The sequence below is a fragment of the Sarcophilus harrisii genome, chromosome 1 (assembly GCF_902635505.1).
Source record: "Sarcophilus harrisii chromosome 1, mSarHar1.11, whole genome shotgun sequence".
In the NCBI taxonomy this organism is placed as follows: Eukaryota; Metazoa; Chordata; class Mammalia; order Dasyuromorphia; family Dasyuridae; genus Sarcophilus; species Sarcophilus harrisii.
In genome coordinates this window covers 326,344,259-326,366,178 of record NC_045426.1, presented here as the reverse complement: position 1 = coordinate 326,366,178, position 21,920 = coordinate 326,344,259, and the positions used below count along the sequence as shown (strand labels likewise).

General features: G+C 35.2%; 1 protein-coding gene across 1 annotated transcript in view; it reads right to left on the bottom strand.

The window, feature by feature from the left end:
- The window catches only part of GNAQ (G protein subunit alpha q), a 399,842-nt gene extending 379,087 nt beyond the window's left edge, over nt 1–20,755 (bottom strand). Inside the window, exon 1 of the mRNA XM_003761855.4 lies at nt 19,947–20,755. Within this exon, the coding sequence (XP_003761903.1) occupies nt 19,947–20,082 (136 nt within the window). The 5' untranslated portion in view covers nt 20,083–20,755. The remainder of the gene's footprint in view (nt 1–19,946) is intronic.
- Nucleotides 20,756–21,920: the final 1,165 nt, after the last annotated feature.

The window sequence follows — 21,920 nt, the reverse complement described above, 5'->3', positions numbered from 1 at the left end:
CAATTTGACAGTGGAATAATGGAACATAAAGTTGAATTACCTAAATGTTCATCTTCAAATACAGATAGTCATGATGATGATAACGAATTCAGAGGACAGAAGAAAGTTTTCTCATCTGACAATATCTTTAAAACACAGAAGAGAGCATTTTTATAATACACTGCTTTATTCCATCAATAATTTAAAAACATGGAAAACTAATTGGAATTATTTGTCCAAAAAATACATGTGTTACTAAACAGGACCCTTCTTTGTAAAGAATCAAGTCACAGTAGCAAACAATTTCTTGCCAACGTAAGATACTTCTGTTGTAAATAAATAGTATGTCAATGGAAGTACCTTCATGACTATGGGGGAGAAAAAAATGAAAACCTCTTCCCTAAGCTATATCAACTCCTGAGTACATAATCCTTTATGGAAGATGCAAGAGAGCCACTGTTGTTATGATAGGTTGTATACATTTATGTGCACAAGTGTGTATGTGTGTATACATATGTATGAGTGTGTATACATTTTTCTCTGTGATAATGAAAAAAAGAAAAAGAAACTATAAGTACTTTACCAGGCAGCATCACAAAAGCTCCCCAAATCAAACTTAATAATGTATTCTCCAAAGATTTGTCATTTTTCTAGAGCAAATTGTGCTGACATGCAGGGTACAAGCAATAGGGAGTTTAGTATGGTGGCATTAGAAAGTACACTTTTCTGGGGGCCAGTTACACTATCCCTAACATCACCACAATGGAAATGCCCACTTGAACACAATGTACTGTATATTGTATATGGCAAAGGGATCAAGGCTTCCAGGCTTGATAAAGTATTTGGGAATGGGGGAAGGAGATGTGGAAACTCTAATTGAGGAAGCAGGAAAGGGTAAAAGATTTTAGACTCTCATGCTACTAGAGACATGAAGATTCAGCCATAGTTTATTGTAACAGTACAGATCAAGAAGAATTGAGTTATTTGTTTGTGTTTGGGGGAAGGGCAAAGGAGACATTATCTATATAAATTGATAATAAGCTAATGCTCCATTCTTGTTGGGATAATATTTCTAACTATTCATTAATATGCATTTTAATCCTGAAAGTGTAAATGGATAAATTTGATGTTCTTTTATTAAAGTATTGTAATTTTCTTTCAAGGGTGAAGAGTCCAGTGAATGAGAATCTAAACCATGCCATTATTAGAACAAATAACAAGAAACTCAGCAGAACAGAGTTGGTAAATTAAATTTAAAATCTGTACAATTAACTTAACATATAATGAAGGAACTCTTACATATTAATTCACAGGAAAGAAAAACAGTATTGTGTATTTATAGTATCACAGAAAAAATGCTTTTCAATCTGCTAATCTATCTCAGTAGCAGGAATTGCAGGCTGCCTTACTCTCTGACTATATCTAAGTATGATTAGAAAAAGATCAGTTTGGAGAAAATTCAAATGACTTAGAAAATGACATCTGTGTCATTAAATAAGAGAGCTATCAATTACTGGTAGGGGCAGATCTTATACATACATATGTACATATATGTTATAGATATAGAGAGAATAGCTTTCTTATTATCCAATAATTTATAATATCCTAATTTGAACACCAAAAGATGTTTTAAAAAATTATCTAATATGGGCTCACTATCTCTTTCCTGATAATTATAAACATAACACCAGTCCCTTGTAAAAGAGACAAGTACACCAAATTTTGGTTAACAACAATGTATTCTGTTTTGGAAAACAAAATAAGAAAAATCTGTTACAGGAATATTCCACCTAACCTCACTAATTGTTTCTGTGAAAATATGTTAGATGAAACAACATTACAGGAGCACTTAGTTCTAAGGAAACAATGTTATAAATGTGAATATATTAGTGGATGACCAAAATTCAAACTACAAAAGATTAGTTTTCTTACAGGAGATAACACTATATAATATTTATAAGGGTAATACCACCTTCTCTCTTCCAACCCAAGAGTTCAAGGTTATGCCAGATGGTGGGAGCAAAGGCAAAAGGAAGCCACCCTATAAGCCTATAAGTGGCTCGATGCCATACTTACCTGGCATGGGAGATATGATCTGTTTTATTTCTGACCTGAACCGATTTTGCCCCTCTAGAAGCAACCTAGTTAACCTCTTCCCAAACCCAGAGGGTCACTATATTAACAACAAACTTAGTGCAGATATATGAAATAGCCCACTGCAACTTAAGAATTCCTAAGATCCTCCCTGATTAGCTAGGACTATACATATACACCACGAAGCCGAGCAATATACCTTTACAATGTTGGAAGAAAGATGGATCCATAGAGGAATAAGGGATAGATATATGAAAGAGTTTAGCACAATCTGGAATTCCTTCTGCATGGCATATGTTCCCTGAAAAATTCAGCACCTTCTCTTGCATCTATTGTCTATCAGAGGTTTCCTTCTCCAAAAGATAAGCCAACAACAAGCAAGTTTATCTCTCTTTCTGCCACAACCCCTCATCAGATCTATCTTCCCAGCTGGCTATTTGTTTCATTTGAAAGTAAAAAGGGATATCACTTTGGCTTTGGGAAAAGATGGCTTCATGAAAGGTCACAGAGCCCAACTTTCCTATCCATAAACCCCAAAATGCAAATATTATCAGACTAACTAATGAGCAAAAAATTCAAAGAAAAACTATAGTAAGTGGCTTTATCCAATGAATATATTGGATATGGAGTGGATTAGGACCAGCAAAAGGACCATCAGAAGTTGCAGGACTCATTCACCAAAGAAATCAGTTCAATTGCAAATGGACAAACTAGAAATCAGCCAGTGCTCAGAACCCAGATGTTCCAGCTCTAGTCCACAGTATTCTATAGCTTTTAAAGGATAGAAAATCAGAGTGAGCAGATAAGGAAGTCCCAAGAGTTCTGGAAACCCACATATCTCCGATTGTGGACCCAGAGCCAAAAAAAAGAAAAGAAAAGAAAGAAAGCAATGCCCAAAGAGAGGCTAAAAGTCTGCAGCAGTCTGGCCTGATTTACTCCTAAGGATCAAGAAACACTAAGAACCTATAAGTTCTGAATCTATGGGTTAGGAGGAGTAAATGTTTGATTTTTGAGACATAGTCTTTGTATCTATGATCAAATGGCTTTTCAGAGTAAAGATCAAAATTAATATCAATTAGAAGAAAGAAGAAAAATGAAAAGCTATAGCATATATTTAAAACAATGTCCATGACCCATAGAGTTTGAAAAGGGAAACCTTAAGAGAATCAGAAACCCATAATGTTCTGTCCATAGATGTGAAAATGGGACTGGTAACACTCTAACCAAAGAGACTCATGGTCTACAGAAATTTGACCTGAGATGCTCCACCAAACGCTGAAGAAAATAGCACTTTGAATCTGGATAATCCAGGTGAGCTTGGGAAAGGGCCACATTCTGAGTAGAAATACTAGGAATAGTAGAAGTGGGAGGAGCTCAGATAATACTGGTCAGGAATATGTAGACCACCCCATGCAAGAATGTGTGAGGGAGTGGAGCCTGGCCCAACCACAAAGTTACACATCAAGGGAAAAGTTGGGGATATTAGCAAAAAGGAAAAGCCAATTACTAATAAATATTATAGAACTAGAATTGTCTAATCCAGAAAAAGAGACTTCCACAACAAGTACAGAGAATCGAAAGAAAAAAGAAAGACTTATTCCCAAGGACTGTGAGTGTATCTGGAAGAAATGAAGGAAGGGATAAATAAAACAAGCTCTGAGGAAAGAATAAACAGTTCATAATAGTATATAGAAAACTTCATTAGAATGGAATCCAGAAATCAAATAATGATCAAATACTCCATGAGATGATAATAGGAACAAAATCAAAAGACTGAAAGAAATTAAGAAAAAATATAAGATATTTTCTCTCAAAAATAATTTACCTGCTAAAAGATCAAGGACAAGTAACTTTAAAAATCTTCAAAATCACTGGAAATAATAAGGTACAAAAAACCTGGATGCTGTAATTCAAGAAATTGCAAACAAAAAGTGCTTACACCTAGTATAACCAAATGATGAAATAGAAATAATCCACTGGTCACATCTGAAAAAAACATATTAAGGTGATAATATCCTGGACTGCAACAGCCAAAATCCTGAATTTCTAGGACAAAGGAAAAAATATTGCAATCAGACAGAAAGAAAGAATTTATAGAAGAGAAAATGATTACACTAAGAAATGACACAATAAAGGCATGAATAAATAAGAAATAAGGAATGAAATTTAATTTCTCAGAATATTGAAATGTGAGAAGAAAAAATACACAAACATAGAGAATAGGAGGGGGTAAGCATTACATGAAACTCACTCAGTTAAACCAGACAAAATGGGATGGAATACATATGCCTGTGCAAACATATACACATACATGCATATATAGAGACAAGTTTAGTTTAGAATATATTAAATTCAACAGAAAAATAAGGACCAAAAAAAGTGAGAAAGAGAGGCTTGTTTAGGAAGTAAAAGTCTGGGAGGGAAGTCACAAACAAAACGTACTTCAGTTTCAGAGAGTGGATTGTAAAGAAAGGATTAAAAAGAAGAAATTAAAAGACCCAGTGTTTGGTACCTGAAAGGGAGAAATAATGGAGAGAAAATGATGTAGAAGGAGATCCCTTCAATTATAGATCACTAATGTTTATTATATTCCTTCTTTACCTTCTTATTTGTAAAGAGTAATGATAGAGATGGGGATGGGACATGAGAGGAAAAAGCTATTAAAGTATATGATGGAGAGAAATACACAATTAAAAATCATAACCATTAATGCAAATGAGATGGACTCAACAACAAAATGGAAAAGTATAATAAAGTGGATTAGAAAGTAGAGTCTAACAATATTATTTATAAGAAAGACTTTAAAAACCTAAAGACTCAGGACAGTCCGGTGGTGCAAAGAATAGAACACTAACCCTAGAGTGAGGAGAACCTGAATTCAAATATAACCTCAGACACTTACTAATTGTATGACCTTGGACATGTCACTTAACCCTAATTGCCTACTGTGGTGTTCTCTTCTTTTTTATAATATATGATGGTTCTCTAATAATCACTTCAAATGCAGCCAACTGATAAAATCCAAACATTTCTTTTCTTCTTCCAAGTCTTTCTTTCCTTGGGCCTGATTAGCTTTCTTAGAGGCCTATCTCTCTGCTTGGTTCCAAGAGCTCTTGCAGCTTGTCCTTTGCCTCTGCTTTCTTCAGCCTCCAGCCGCACAAAGGTGGAAGATGGAATAAATCTGACTCCACCTCCAAGAGTGGGCTTATGGGCTTCTGTATCTCCCAGAGTGCTCTTTGGCCCTGAGAGCTTCTTGCTTATATGTTGTACACTGAGTACACACCAATTATTATATCACTGGGAACCCATTATTTGTTGTAAGATTAAATCAGTTCTAAACTAGATTTAAACATTGTCTCCTCAATTCTACTTAATACCTTGTTTCAAGTTCTGGCCCATAACATCTCCTTGTAGGATCAGATCAATCATACTGAACCATGCTAAATTAGATAATTATTGTCTCTATCAATTCTGATGACTTATCACTTTGTAAGAATTCCAACAGCCTACAAAGAAAAAAAAATAAAACACAAATATAAAGACTCATACTATTTAAAAAGGAGTTGGAGCATAATTGCTTATGGTTCAAATAAGTTTTTTAAAAAGCAGCGATAGAATCATGAGCTTAGACAAGGCAACAATAGAAACAGTCATGATTTAAATGGTTAAAAGATTTAAAAACAAATTATCTATGCTTAAAGATATCATAGACTATAAAATGACACGAATATTTTTATAGAGATGTAGATATTTACACACCAAATGATATAGCTTTTAGGTACTCTTAATTGAATTACAAAGAATGATAACAAAATTATAATAGTTGGAGTACTCAAAGAAGCCATTTCAGACCTAGATCAATCTAGCTCCGCCCACCCCCAAAAAAGAACAAGAGTACAAGAACTATAATGGAATTTTAAGAAAATTAGAGTTGATGGATATTGACAGTTACTGAATAGGAAAGGAATATACATATTATTCATTATTACAAGGCATCTTAACAGATGTACTCATCTTAACATATACTCAGATTCACCTCCCCCTAAAAAAGAATTAAAAATGCAAAAAATAGGAGTATTAATGACATCCTTTACTGACAATGAAATAAAAAGTAGAATTAATAAAGAGTCTTTGAAGAAGAATTCAAATTTAAATGAGGGTTAAATAATTTAATCCTAAAGAACAGGTGGCTCAAATCATAGAAAATTAGATCATTTCATCAAAATAATAGTGGGGGCAACCACCTGACAACATATCAAAACATATAGTCAAAACAGTCTTTAAGGAAAAACATTTATCTCCAAAAATTTTCATCAACAAAAGAGAGAAAGAACAAATCAATGAATAAAGGCATGGATTAAATAGAATTATAATTTTTATCATTATGATATTATATTATTATATAATTATTATTATTAAATGGAAAAACAACAAATTTTAAAACATCAACCAAACACTGAAATAGAAATTTGAAAAAATAAAATAGATTAATAAAACTGATAGCTAAAACAAATGAAAACAGAACAAAACAAAATGAGTTGGATAAATGAATTGATACATAAGACAAGGGCTTGGAGTTTTATAATATATAAAATAATATATAAACATAAATAAAGCAGATGGAACTATTGAACTATTAGCTAATGTCATTTTTAAGCAGGAAAACTACATTGCCAAAATCAAAAATGAAAAAAATTACAACCAACCCCCTCCAATAAAGAAAATTGTTTGAAACTCATTTGCCCAATAATAATGCTAACAAAACTGACCAGTAAAATAGATGATTATATACAAAAATATAAAATGCCTGAATTAAAAGAACAAAAAACAGCTAATTTGAGGAATACAATCTGGGAAGACAAATGATTAGGGGGAGGGGTAAAAAGGATCAGAGGGATTTATAAATGAATTATATCAAATATTCATAGAAACAATCAAATCCAATATTATCCAAAAACTGCAAAAGAAGGGATTTTACCAAATTTTTCTACATAGATAGTATTAATACCTAACCTAGAAGATACAAAGCTGAGAAAGGAAAATATAGGGCAATAACCCTAAAGAATAATGATGCAAAAATTTTGAAAAAAAATTGATAAAGACATCATATAGCAATATGTTTAAAAGTTTATGTGCTATGAACAGATGTGAATTATATCAGAAATGCAGACCTAGTCCAATATTTTTTTAACTAACATAATGGATCACATTCATAATAAGTTTAAAAAACATGATGATATCAATACATGAAGAAAAGGGTTTTGATAATATGCAATACCCTTTATTATTAGAAACACCAAAAATAATAGGAATAAATGGATCTTTCCATAAAATGGTAAATAGCAGCTACTGAAAATCAAGTTAGCAATATGTAAAGGATAAATGCCAGAGACCTTTCCCATAAGATCAGGGTTAAAGCTATCATTATTATTAGATATAATTCTGAAAATGCTAGCCATAATAAGTCAAGAAAAAGAAACTGAAGGAATAGCATAAAAGAAATAAAATTATTGCATTTTGTATATTATATGATAAATTATAGAATTATAGAGAAGCCTGAAGATTCAACTAAGAAATAATATTAAACAATAATTTCAGGAGTGTAGCAGGATATAAAGTAGGCCCATATAAATTATCACCTCTTCTATATAATATCACCAAAAGCAGCAGAAAGAAAAAGAAATGCATAAAATATTTGTAAATCTATCTACCAAAGCAATAAATGATTACATGACTACAACTTCAAAACACTTTATGGAAATAAAAAAAAAAAAAACAACTAAATAATTGAAGAAATAATTGATCATGATTGAGATATATCAATATTATTAAAAATTACAAAACTACCCAAATTAATTTACTTATTCAGTGCCATACCAGTTAAACTAACAACATTACTTCATAAACCTAGAAAAAAATTTAAAACAATCTAGAAGAACAGAATATCAAGCAAAAGGGAAATAAATGTATGTGTGTGTGTGTGTGTGTGTGTGTGTGTGTGTGCAGAGGAACGAGTCTCTCCATATTGTATTTCAGACTATACTACAAACTATTTGGTATTTGGTTAAGAAAGAGAAAAGTTGACCAGGAGAACAGATTAGGTGTGAACACACAAAAGCAAGGAAGCATAATAGTATAGTATTTAACAAACCCCAAAATACAACCATCACCCTCGTCACAAACACGCACTACTATGTGTGAATAAAGAAGTAAAAACTCACTTTTTGATTAAAAAAAAAAAAAATGCTGGAAGAATTAGAAAGCAAATCTATCAGAAATTAGGTTTACACAAACAACTCATACCATATATCATCATAAGCTTCAAATAGACACAGATTCACAAATGTGAAAAGCCAGAAAGGATCTAGCTTTTAAAACCATGAATACAAAGAGAAAATCCTGGATCAAAAATGTGATGAAAGAAGGAAGGAAAGAAGAGAGGGAGGAAATAAAATTTTGACTATATAAAATTGAAAAACTAGCATAAACAAAATCAAGACAATTGAAAATAGAAGGGAAATAGTTTACTAGGAAAAAGTGCTGGGGGTGGGTGGGGAGAGAAACCTTTAAAGCAAGTTTCTTTCATAAAGCTGCAATATCTGAATGATTCAAATATATAAAAACTTAAGTCATTGCCCAAATAGTATACAAACAGGAAGTGAAGAGGGGAAAATGAAGCTATTCATGTTGTTATTAAGCTACAAGAAAAATGTGGCAAATTACTAATAATAAAAGAAATGCAAATCTTATAAACTCTGATGTTCCAATTGACACCAATCAAATAGGCAATAATTGCAAAAACTGAAAAATTACAATTGTTGGAAGAGAAGTGAGAGGACAAGCACACTAATGGAGTATTGAAGAAACTATAATTGGTCCAGCCAATTCTGGACTGGTTCAATCAATTTGTAATGAACAAAAAACCACTTAACTGCACATACTTTTTATCCCAGATAGTAAATTTATTTATTTTTAATACACATTACTTTATGAATCATGTTGGGAGAAAAAAAGCAAAGCAAAATGGAAAAACTATGGGAGAGATTAAAAAAAAAAAAAGAAAAAAGTAGCGAACATAGCATGTATTGATTTACATTCAGCCTCCTTAGTTCTTTTTTCTGGATGCAGATGGCATTTTCTGTCCAAAGTCTATTGGGATTGCTTTGGATCACTGAACCACTGAGAAGAACCAAGTCTTTCATAGTTGATCATCACACATTCTTTAAGCATATATCTTTAGGATATCTCTTTAGGAGATACAGAAAAATGGGTTTGAGTGGTGGCTAAGAACTGGAAACTAAAGGAATACTCATAAATAGGGAATGGATGAACAAAAAAAAGTTATATGAATATAAAGAATTCAGAGAAACTTGGGAAAACTTACAATCTAGAATGAGGAAAGCAAAATCAGGAAGAAAATGTATATGACTATTATAACACTGTGAAGAAAAACAATTTATTTTTGAGAATTTGGATCAATGAAATCATTATGATTCCTAAACATCTATGATAAAGCATTTAGCTTGATTTATGATAGAAAAAGGGATGTAACAGAAGCACAAAATGAGATATAAATTTTCAGACATGGCCATGTGTAGATATATTTTGCTTGACTAAGTTTATTTATTTATTCACTGTAAGTAAGGAATTTTTGCATAATAGGAGTTGAGACAATTGAAGAATAGAAGAAGCATAATGACCTTAATAAGAAATAATAATTTTTTAAAAAGAGTTCCTTTGAGGAAAATTTTTAAAATACCTATGTATTAGGAAGATAAACAATTAGAATAGTTTTTAACTAACTATTGGATTTATAATATTTTCTTAAAAATACAAGTGGGCATAATAAGGCTTTGTTGTTACATATATAATCCTCTTCTTTATTGAAATATCTGTGTTTGGTGCTCCCCAATTTCAGAATAAACCAAATACTTTTATAAAAATTAAAATATATCCTTTCACACGCAAAAAAAAAAAGTGAAAGGAGATAAGGTGGTTGAAGGCAAAGGGAGGAGAAGAGAAAAGCTTATAGATATAACCTTATGATACTGACTTCCATTTGCAGATTATCTTATTAAAGATTGATCCAACTCAACTACTCTGTCTACTCCCAACCAGAGTGTAAAGGAGATTGGTGTCTTCTAGAATAAGCCACTGTACACTGTACTGAACAATTTTTCTATGGTAGGGTTTAATTACTGTAAACAGAAATTCCCAGAAACTGTTCAATGCTATTTTACAATAACATCCTTAATACAGTATAACCAAATTCTACCTTAAGGACATGAAAGTCCTCTATGATGTTTTTAATCAACTGTCTATGGAAACAACTGTCCTGTTGCTTCATTTAACATATTTATCTGAAAAAGATTAAGAACATTTAGGTTAGGTAAGCTTATATTAATAATAAAAAACATACATTGGGATTGTTTTATGTAGGCTCTGATTCTATTACTATAAGTACCTAAACACATATCACAAGTCCCTTTGTTTTAATATATTTAATCATCCTACTTCCCTTTTTACAAAATCATAATCACATGATACTTGACAATAGTATCAACTTGGAAGTTCCCTAAATACTTAGAAAATATAGGAATTAGAAAGTCTTAAAAATATCACTAAACACTTGCTTAAGTCTTGTGGTCATAACTAATCTAGTCATTTAAATACATTATAATACAATGAAAGGGCACCATCAATCTTTGTTCTGGTTAAAAGAGAAAAAAAGAATAAAGTTTTTGTGGTTCATCAAAAACCCTTCAGAAGCTCTAGGGGATTAAAACGACACTTTGTTTCAATCTTTACTCCATTCACTAAGTCAGAGTCCCTCAGTCAACAAGCTTTTTTTTTTTTTTCATTTACTTCTTTCAACTACATGTAAAGAGTTTTCAACATTCATTTTTGTAAGATTTTTGAGTTTGTAATTTTTCTCTCTCCCTCCCGTATTCCCTTCCCTCCCCTAGATAGCAAGCAAGCCAATATCCTTTATAAATATACACTCATGTTAAACACATTTCCTTATTGGTCATGTTGTGAAAAGACTCAGAACAAATGGGAAAAAACCACGAGAAATAAAAACCAAATTTTTAAAAAGTGAAAATAATATTATTCAGACTCCATAGTTCTCTCTAAATATGGATAGTATTTTCCATCACGAATTTTTTGAAACTGCCTTGAATCACTGTATTGCTGAGAAGAGCTATGTTTATCATAGCTGATCATTGCACAGTATTGCTGTTACTGTGTCCAATGTTCTCCTGTCAATAATAATTTATTAAATGCTTACTATGTACCAAACCTTGTACTAAGTATTAGAGATTAAAAAGGGGAGGGGGGAACAATAAAAACAAAACTACCCAATGACAACCTCTTCTACTAACAGAATTAAAAGGTAAGAAAAAGTATTTTTTTACATTTTAAATTGGTTTAAGTTAGAAAACATTAAGAAAGGAAATTTTTAAAAATTGTAATTCTATACAACTTTTGGTTAAGTAATTTTTATAGCACTTTGATTTTTAGCATTCTATTAAAATTACATTATATAGCTTTTTTATATATTTATCATTTACCTATATACCTATTTTATTCATACCTTACCTTTTTGCTCTCCCTCCAAAACACAGCACACACACACACACACACACACACACACACACACACACACATACATACATATAAACACACACACTCTGAGCTTCTTGAATTCAGGGAATCTTTTGTTTTGTCTTTATATCCTAAAGGACCTAAAATAGTATCTAAAACTATACTAAACACTGAATGCATGTTTGTGGAACTATAATGAATTGAATTTGAACAGTAAAGATTATCAGAAGTAGTTAAAAGTAGGAAAAATGAAATTATTTATCAGAATTTCAGTTTTCTAAGAAAAAAAAATGGGCAAGGCCACCTCCTCCAAGTATTTATGAATACACTACTAAGCATCAGTGTTCATTTTCCACATGAGAATCAAAAAGTCTCATTGTAGCTCTTTTTCTTTAATTTATGGTTCAATTATTGTTCCCTTCTGTGAAATATCTTGAATATAATGACATTAATAACACTTTAACTCTCAACTGCACTACCCACTACACACTTCCTTGAAACAACTATTCCCTTTCAAATTATTTACAATCTGAGATTAATCCTGTAATAAAGGTGCATGGAATTCTCTCCTACAAAGTATTCTATGTGTTTGTACATATGTGTAAGAAAAAAACTGACAGAGACAGAAAGAGACAGAGCAAGACTGAGAGAGGTTTTGCATTCATCCGGTTGACCAAAATGCTTTTTAGTTTTTAAACCAGCAACAACACAAAATATTCAAATGAATTCCATTCTCAATAGGGAATGAATCACAGGCAAACACTGGACCACAGAAATGTTGTCTTTTTCAAACATTACTCAAATTGCCAGAGTCAACCCCAAAACCAACCTATGGGGAAGGAAAAAACATTCAATGTGAAAAAAAAATAATCAGAAAATAAAAAGAAATATAATTTTTCAACATCATCAGCCAAAAGTCATCCTTAAAGATGGCAAGTAAATAGTAGAAAACAAAACTTTTTAATTAAAGGTTTACAATCACTTTAACTGAGAATGATTATTAGCAGAGGGAGTCAGGGCCTGTGATCAACACCAAAAAATAATCTTCTATCACAGTTGCTGACAATGAAAATCTTTTTTGGACTCTTATCAATCAATAAATATGTATTAGGCAGATATCTGCTATGGTAAGTATAGTGGGGAGAGCATGGAAAGGGAGGAAAGATTCAAAGAACCATCAGGCAAACTTGCCATAAAATGACAATTTAGTTAGTGAAACAGAATATGACTTTTTGTTTTAATCAAACAATTCAAGCTGCTAAGTACTGAATGAGTGGCCCAGACAGGAAGCACCACAGTTATGGGAAGTTGAAATTCTTATGAGCTTCAACTTTCCCCAAGCTATAAATTACACCTGTCCCACTACTTGATTTCACCCTATCTATCTCTGACTGGCTGGAAAGAATCAGAAAAGGATGAAGAACTAAAATGGTTCTTAGACATAACCTACTCTCTCATCTCATTTTTCATGTGAAGAAACTAAAGCCCAAGATCATACAGGTCAATAAATAGTAGAGAATGTATTTTAACTTAGGTCTATTTGCAAATTAAGATCTTCTTATTGCACCACATGACTCCTAGAGTATTTCTTACTATAGATAGGAGTTAAGGGATTGTCCAGAATTATACAGCTAGTAATTACCAACAGATTTGAATTTAGATCTTCTTGACTCTAAGCCCAGAACTTTAACCATTACATTACACTACCTCTTCACATTCATGTTTAATAAACATTAATTTTGTTCTAAATTTTTCCCCTAAAATTTAAGCCCCAGCATTTTGGATTAATTTCTAAAATAAAACTCAAGGAACAAGAAATGTATCTCAATTCTCAAGCTTAAAGAAATTGGAATACATACATACATACATATATATATATATATATATATATAAAATTATTGGGCAATTCTATATACAAGGCTGCTTGATATTTGTTAATCTCCTACAAATATACTCAATTCTCTTTTTCTATACTGTTCCTGATGGACACTGGTCTTTATTTATTGGCCTGTCATGCAGGTATACTAATTATAAACAGTATATATACCAAATAAAAGGTGACTGATTAAAAACTTCCTATAATTTTATTTGTAACAGCTGTTCACTTGCAATAGTGTTTGAGTCTGAGAATAGATCTTTCTCTAATGCTATTCCATTCAGCAGGGTAAGAGAAAATATTCACTGTTTACAGTATTCGGTTATTGCAGCAGACTTAATTACCAGCAATCACACATTTTACCTTATAACACCATTTCACACTTTTCTAGGATGTATTTTGCAGAGATCTCATTTGCTTAAGAACCATTATAGTTTTCATCCACAAAATTGTCACTGCCCTCCCCCATCTGCTGGGAATCGAGACCTTTAGCTTGTTAAAAATTCTGTGATAGGATTCATCTTGTGGGTGGAGAGCCCAATGGCAACAAACTGTTGCTACAAGCTTTGTGTCTCTTTCTGTCTTAACCTTCTTAAAATGATTTCTCACCTTTCCTCTAAGATGTCCACTTTGATCTCTACATAAAATACCTCTGGATCTTACTAAGATGAATGGGAAGGGCCCAACCACATGCTAAGAGAAGGATATGAATGCTCCAATAAGAAAAAAAAAAAAAAAAAAAAAAAAAAACCTCCTTTGGCAACATATGAAAGGAATTTAACAGGATTAAAACTTAGATCATCATGGGAAAAAAATGTTCCCCATCTTTCCTAACAAAGTGCTGCCCATCTACTCATAAATGAGATGGTTACTTTCTGAGCCACCAAAAAAAAAGTGTTATTACAATAAAAATCAGAGCCCAAGTAGTACTTATGGTAACTATACATCCCTGGTTTTCTAGGACAGTACCAATTATAAGAAAAGTATCTTTTGGACTAGACTTTGCAAAAAGAATCTCATTTATCATGCTAGGTGTCCTGATTTTCAACTCAGAAAATATTTATGTCATCATACATAGACTGTAGACATTTCACCTTTAAAAAGTGAACAGTGTTCTTAGGGAGAATAGTGGTGTCTCTAAGAAAAAAATCAGAATAAAACCCTAATTTTTAGAGATACTTCTACATTTTACAAGTTGAAGTTGTTGGGTTTTTTACCAAAAACAAAACAAAACAAAACAAAAAACACCACCATTAGATTTTTGAGGATTGGGTCTCCAATAGTACCTCATTAACACCACATTCTTGTGGCAACAGGGTGGTTTCACACTGGACTTGTCTGATGGTTATTTATATACTTTTAATTAGATAAAAATTATACCATCTAGATAAAATAAACAAAAAAATTCCCACCCATTCTTGACTTATTTATTTTGATAAATGAGTCCAAAATTCCTTAACCATGCCTAAATATACCTTTTTATTCTGACATCTATCAGGGCTATGCCTTTGTTGCATGTACCTGAAATTACTTGGTATTCGATTTATATGTATTTTTCTATTTATCTGCATATGCACATTGCTTCTCCAGAGTGGAATACATGTCCTGCAAGGGCAAAGAATGTCCATTTTTGTTTCTGCGTTTTCTTATGGAGCACAGTGACTAGCATATAATAGACATTAATGTTCGTTGAATATGCTGAACTGAAATGAATTAAATTAATATCTCACTAAATAGCAACATAAGAACATCTTGAATTATAGATTGTTGTGATGGTGGTTGTGGTTGTGATTGTGATTGTTGTTATTGTTGTTTTACTATCAACAATTGCCAAAAATTTGTATCTATACATTCTAGGTTTTTTTTTTTTTATCTTTTTCTGGTTGACTACCAGAGAACAATTTTATTTGTTGCCATTAAGGAGAATTTTTATAATAAATTTTATCAGTATAATTTTTGTATACTATATGTATCATTATAATGGGACAGAAAAATGGCCATCAAAAAAAGAATAAGTTTTAGCTATCGAATGCAAGATATAAATAATCAGGAAATGTCAAAGGCTTATTATTTCCTTGTAATGCTTATATCTTAAGCATGACTGTTATCATTTCCAAATTACATAACATGATAATGTACACTTTTCCAAATGTAATATACTATTTTGTATTAGTGCTTATAATCTTGACATGCTTTTCTAACAAGTTGCTTGCAACAATTGCACAGTACAAAAAAGGAATCAAGATTTTACATATCACAGATGAAAATAACAGTGCTGTTCTATCATAATCCATTCTTTTGATTGCAATGTTTTAAGCCATTCTAGGGAAAGTCACAAATCCACATCATTCTAAAATGTTAGATCTTGCTATCAGATCTCAATTATCTGAGAAGATTAAGGCCTATGTTAGGTTTCCTAAAATTGGATGATTTACAAGCCACGAATCTTAGAATTTTACATTTTTTCAATTGTTAGAAATTTAAAAATAAAAGACCATTACTAAAAAAAAAAAAAAGTTTTGCCAAACCACAGTCTTTATCAATGATCCAGCATCTGAAGAATAGAAGCTATCAGGATTTATGAATTAGAAAATAGACGAAGACCAGATTTCCATTTAGAAACCAGAAATATAACTAAATCAAGTTTCTGAGTAAATATCATTTATTAACTTAGGCATCTAAAGTTGTATTCTTAATTTACCCTTGGACTATCAAAAGGGAGTGGCTCATGTACAGCCAGATAAAAATATATCTCCTTTGATAGAATAATTAAAGAAACAAACATTATGTAATTTACATATAGTAAATACCCAAAACATACAACAAGGGCAAATTAAAGCACACAAACAGAAAGTTCTCATAAAAAGGTGGGGAGGATAAATATCAGCATCATCAAAAAAGGTGGGGGTAAGAAAGAGGAATCACAGAGTTATACAAAATAAAGAAAAAAGAATAAAAGTTAAAATGTTATGTCATTAAGTGGGGGGATTAGTGGGAATATTTTAATAAAAAATAAAAAATAAGTATTCAAAGTACTTCTCAAGTACCAACCAGGACCCATTTATGATTAAGCTGGATTAGAGCCAAAATATCCCAAATATTACAAGTCCGGTTTATTAGAGAGGTAACCACAATTTCCCTTTTGTTATTTCTAATCATTAGTTCCTAAAACCAATAGTTAAATGTTAAAAGGTGTAAGTCCATACAGTTTAAAGTAACCACAAAATCACCTTGAAAAAGACAAAGTAAGCCCTCTATTGCCTCATGGCTTTAAGTAAAATGTTCATCTTTAATGCCACTTAGGAATTAACTTTAAAAAGCATTTTCACTCTGATACTATAGGATATTTTCCCATCTCTTAACACTTTATAAATTAGTCTCCATAAGCATTTACATCTAAGCAGTGATGTGGTGCTACAATTTCTTATAATCTCAAATAGTAGAAGACAATCCTGCAACCTAGTAGACACTCCAGCGTATGTCCAATGGAATAGTGAAAGAGGGAATAAACACTTATTTTATAGAAAAACCCATCAAATTTTCCATAAACCAAAAGCACATTATCCCTCCCCCTCAACACACAGACACACACACACACACACACACGCACACACACACACACCTCTACTTCCCCAGTCTCTCCCAGGAACTCTAAGACAGACTCAAATTTTTCATCTTTAGCCTAAAAATCATAATAATCTCATTATGGATTGGTTTGTCAGTTTGCATGAAAAATACACATTTATCACAAAGAACAAAGCAGTATAGCTATTTTAGGGTGTTTATGTTACACAAATCATGAATGATATATGCAGCTAAAACCACTTGACAATTCTTCTACTTTATAGGGTTATGTCCACAATACAGCAATCTTTAAGCTAGGTTGATTTTAAAGACTAAACTTTAATTTCAGGTTACCCACTAGTTTCAATTGGAAGGAGGAGGTTTTTAATAAGCTGGAAGGGAAATCTAATAACTAAACTATTTGAGATGGAAAGGAGGAATCAAGAGAATAACAGCAAGATGTTCCCCAGCTCCTCTAACCCAGGAAACTACAGTATATGTGGATTGTTCCCTCCCTATGCCTCTCCTAGAAAGCCACCACTAACTTTCATTTAAAAATAAAACAAGCTTATTCAAATAAATACAAAATACATATTTACAAGTAAACAAAATCTTCTTCAGCTTCTGAGGCCATTTGACAGTCTTCTCTCAGCTCCAAACTCCTGAGAAGACCAACCACTGAAACATTTGTTGCACTATGTAGGGTAAGGGTTAGAAACCTTGGAACCTGCTGTTCAAATCACAAACAGAAACAGCTCAAGGCAGAATGCCGGTCAGGGAAAAAATATACTTTTTGAAACAAAAGAGCTAAATATGACATATTTATGCTTTCTAATTATGCCCCTCTACAAGAGACATTTCCTCCCCATTCTTCCTCATTGTGAAGAAAATCTCATCTATACATTTGTGCAATTTCAGCTATTAAAAAAGTAGGCTTTGATTTGACTCATCATAGTCTTCATCATAGAGTATTGGTTTCTGCGACCCATTTTATTACCATATCATTTTATTACATTAACATCTTTTCTTTCAGTTCCTCTGCCTTCCATTCCCTCTAAACTAAGCATGTGCCAATCTGTCTAATCGTGTTCCAAAGTGAATCACGTGTTCTGCTTGCTTCTTCACAACATGTATAACTAACCATTTGTATCTTTCTGCCATTATTCTATTTTGTTCCTCCTCTTTAATTGACCCAACAGATAAACAATAAAGCTTCAATAGCAAAATAGCTTCTTGTAACAAAAGATAGAATGTTCAAGATAAGAAGATGTATGTTTCTTAGACTCTTGAATAACATTATTCTTTGTCCAACACAAAATTTTATGTAATGTATTTCCAACATTACAAGTATCTATAACACTAGGGCAGACATTTTTCAGGCCCATTATTCCAAAGCCCTATACTTTTTCTATCACTGTAATTATTAATTATGCCACACTACTATATGTGAAAACTGATCTGATTTTTAAAGCCCTTAAAAAACTGTCCAAAGAAAGCATCAACATGGATTCCTATCTCAGAAAGGACATTTTCTTACAATCCTCCTAATAGAGCAAAATTTGAAAATTGACTTTTTCCCCTGGTTGATGGGAATTGTCCTACACTCTGCCGATTTTATTTCTGGCCCAAATGGGCCAGTTCCAAAGGTGTTAAATCACTGTCATTTTCAAGCACACAATAGGTCACTATTCAGCTCCATAGATGTAGCTGAGTGGTTGATTTTTGATCCTAAGCTAGTACCTTCTTGTGGGTTGTCACATGAAACTAAAAGCTCCCCTAACATCTACAATCTCTACCACTCTCACCACAATTCCCAACATCCCGATCCCAAGCCTTTCTTTCCTTTCGAAGGAGCAGTTCAGCTGACGAAGCTGGCCACCAAAGCTTCTCTAAGAAGCTCCTCTCATCTTTCTTGCTCTTGCTCTAGTCGCTAGGTTGCAACAGAATTTCACTTCTTTTACAACATTTGCCGCCTCTTTTTCACATCTCACTTTAAGCCTCCTTTGCCCTAGCTTCCAAGAGCCACCACCAACACCCTTCCTCCATGTCACATCAAACCTCCTTCTGAAGTCCACCGTTTCTCTCACCCTACACCCTAAAATACATTCCTAATACATGCATCCAAGAAAGAGCTGTGCTATTATCCATAGGTAATGTCTGTACATAAATTTATATATAGAAAGCTCCATAAAGCATGATCCACAGTATATGCGATATATGTGCGCGAACACATTTTCCCGACTCTAGTTATCCTAACGGAAATAGCACGCTCCCACGGAGCTCAGGCAAAGAAACTGGGAGTTGAATCCCTATTTCTCACTCCCCCTCTCTCATCCCCAAATCCACATGCCCTGCCCCCCCTTGCCATGATACGACTTTCATTTGCACTGTGTCCACATCTGATACACACGCTTACAAAATGCATAGCCCTTGTGTTTGCATATGCGAGGGCACATACAACAGGGTAGCTTTTAAGGTGGAGGGTGAGGGGACATGGGGGGCGTAGGGTATGCATATGGAAAGATACGCTCCATAAGGACACCGTGCGCGCGCGCGTGTATGTGCGTGTGTGTGTGCGTGTGTGCGCGTGTGTGGTGTGGTGGTGGTGGTGGTGGTGGTGGTGGTGGTGGTGGTAGTGTATGTGAGTGTGTGTTTTGGGTGCTGGGGGAGGGGTACTTGGTGAGCACATCAGCAGTTGGGGGTGCTGAGGACAGTTGCCCCGAGGGTGAAAGAAGGGGGAGGAGAAGAGAGGCGGAGGGAGCCGAGGTGGATGGGGCAAAGGAAGGGAAGTAGTCGGGGAGCGAGGGGAGGCGGCTCTTCCACTTACCCAACAGCAGCAGCTTGAGCTCCCGGCGTGCGTCCCGCTTGTCCCGGCGGAGCTGCCTCTCGATTTCATCGTTAATCCTCCGGGCTTCTTTGGCTTCTTCGCTCAGGCAGCACGCCATGATGGACTCCAGAGTCATTCTTCCTAACTGCTTCAGACACAACCCCCCCAGTACCCCCAGAAAACACACGCGCGCGCGCGCTCCTTTCTCACTCACCGCCGCGGGCCGCGGCGGCTACTAACCCTTGGGCTGGGTGTGGGAAGAGGGACTAGGGGTGGGAGGGGGAAAGGGAAGGGGGGGTGCCCTGGGGTAAGGTAGGGTGGGAGGGGAGGGGAAGGTGGGAGACTCCTGAAGCCACCCACTGCACGCCAGGCGAAGCCTGATCCCGGCGGCGGGGCCCGGACACAGAAGCGGAGCTCTCCACCCGGGGTGAAAGGGAGGTTAGGGAGGCGCAAAAAAGATAGGGGGGAAAGGCCCGCTCCCCTTGGCCTCTCTCAAACACGCACCCCCTCAAAGAATACAACAACCTCCCCCCCACCCCCCACCCCCTCTATCTCCTGCCTCTGTCACTAGCTAGATCCAACTCCTCCTCTTTTAAATCATGCACCGAGCAACATAGAAACATCCACTAGGGCAGCGGCGCGGCTGCGGCGGTGGCGGCGGCAGCAGAAGCAGAAGCAGCAGCCGGCGATGGCACAGACACCAGAGCGCACCCTTTTCCCCTTCTCCGCCTGACACCACTCCCCCAGTGCCCCCCTGTATCCGAGATGACACCCGCCGGGATCCCTTTCCCACCCACCCCAGGCTCGCGCGCAAACACACTCACACACATACACACACACCCCACTCCTTCCTCCCTTCCCTCCTCCCTTCCCTCCTCCCCCTTCTCCCCCTCCTCCTTTCTTCTCCTTTGCTCTCCTCCAGATACCCACCCCCTGGCCCTGATGAGTGGCTGATCAGCTTTCTCCCTCCCCCTCGCCACACACACACATTTTCTTCTCTCAACTGGAGCACAGATCCGGGAGGAAAGCGGCAGCAGCGGCGACGGCGGGGGAGAAGAGGAGGAGGAGAAGGAGAAGGAGAAGGAGAAGGAGAAGGAGAAGGAGAAGGAGAAGGAGAAGGAGAAGGAGAAGGAGAAGGAGAAGGAGAAGGAGAAGGAGAAGGAGGTGTTGGCGGCGGTGGTTGTGATGGTAGTGAAACTGGAGGCTGGAAGAGGTGGTGTTCCTTGCCTCCTCCAGGGTCTCTTTTATTATTGAAATTGTAGTGGTGATTCTTACAGTTCTCGTCTCTTTGAGACTGCCTCTCTCACGGTCTCTCCACTTCCCCTACCCCTTCCCTGTTGGGGTTTCACTTTGCCTACTCCTTCTACCTCCTCTGCTGGTTTAAGGCTGCAGCTGTTGTCGGGGCTGTTCCTGCTTTTCCTGCTGTCTCTAACTGAGAGGAGGGGGAGGAGAAAGAGGAACCGGTTAAAAGGCCAGAGGCTGAGACTACAGCTGCTGCTGCTACCGCGCCCGCTGCCGCAGGCTGCTCCTATAGGTACTCTGAATCCAACCCTGGCAGTTACGGTCGCTAACCTGACTTTTCAAAAGCTTAGCCTCCCGGGCGTGGTAAGGCAGAAATATGGCGGCCTTTCGCTGTGTCTCTCTGCCCACAAGACACAAATTCAGCTAGTTACACACACTCTTGGAAATCCCAGGGATTCAAACCTCCAAACCCACTGAACAGGCTTGCAAAGCAAATACCACTCCCCAGCAACATCACCAGTCTACAACCAGCGTGGCGCACCCCCAATGGCCATGAGGAACAGTGTCTTTTTTGTCCTGTGGGGCTGCTTTTAAAAAAATACTTTCTAAAAAAGATCCTACTTTCAAAAATGCCACTGAATTATAAACCACCTTACTCCACCGCTGCCTTTTAGGCCATCCTTGGAAAACTTAGACGTGAATTGTGGGGTGGGGTTGAAGGGAAAACTGATT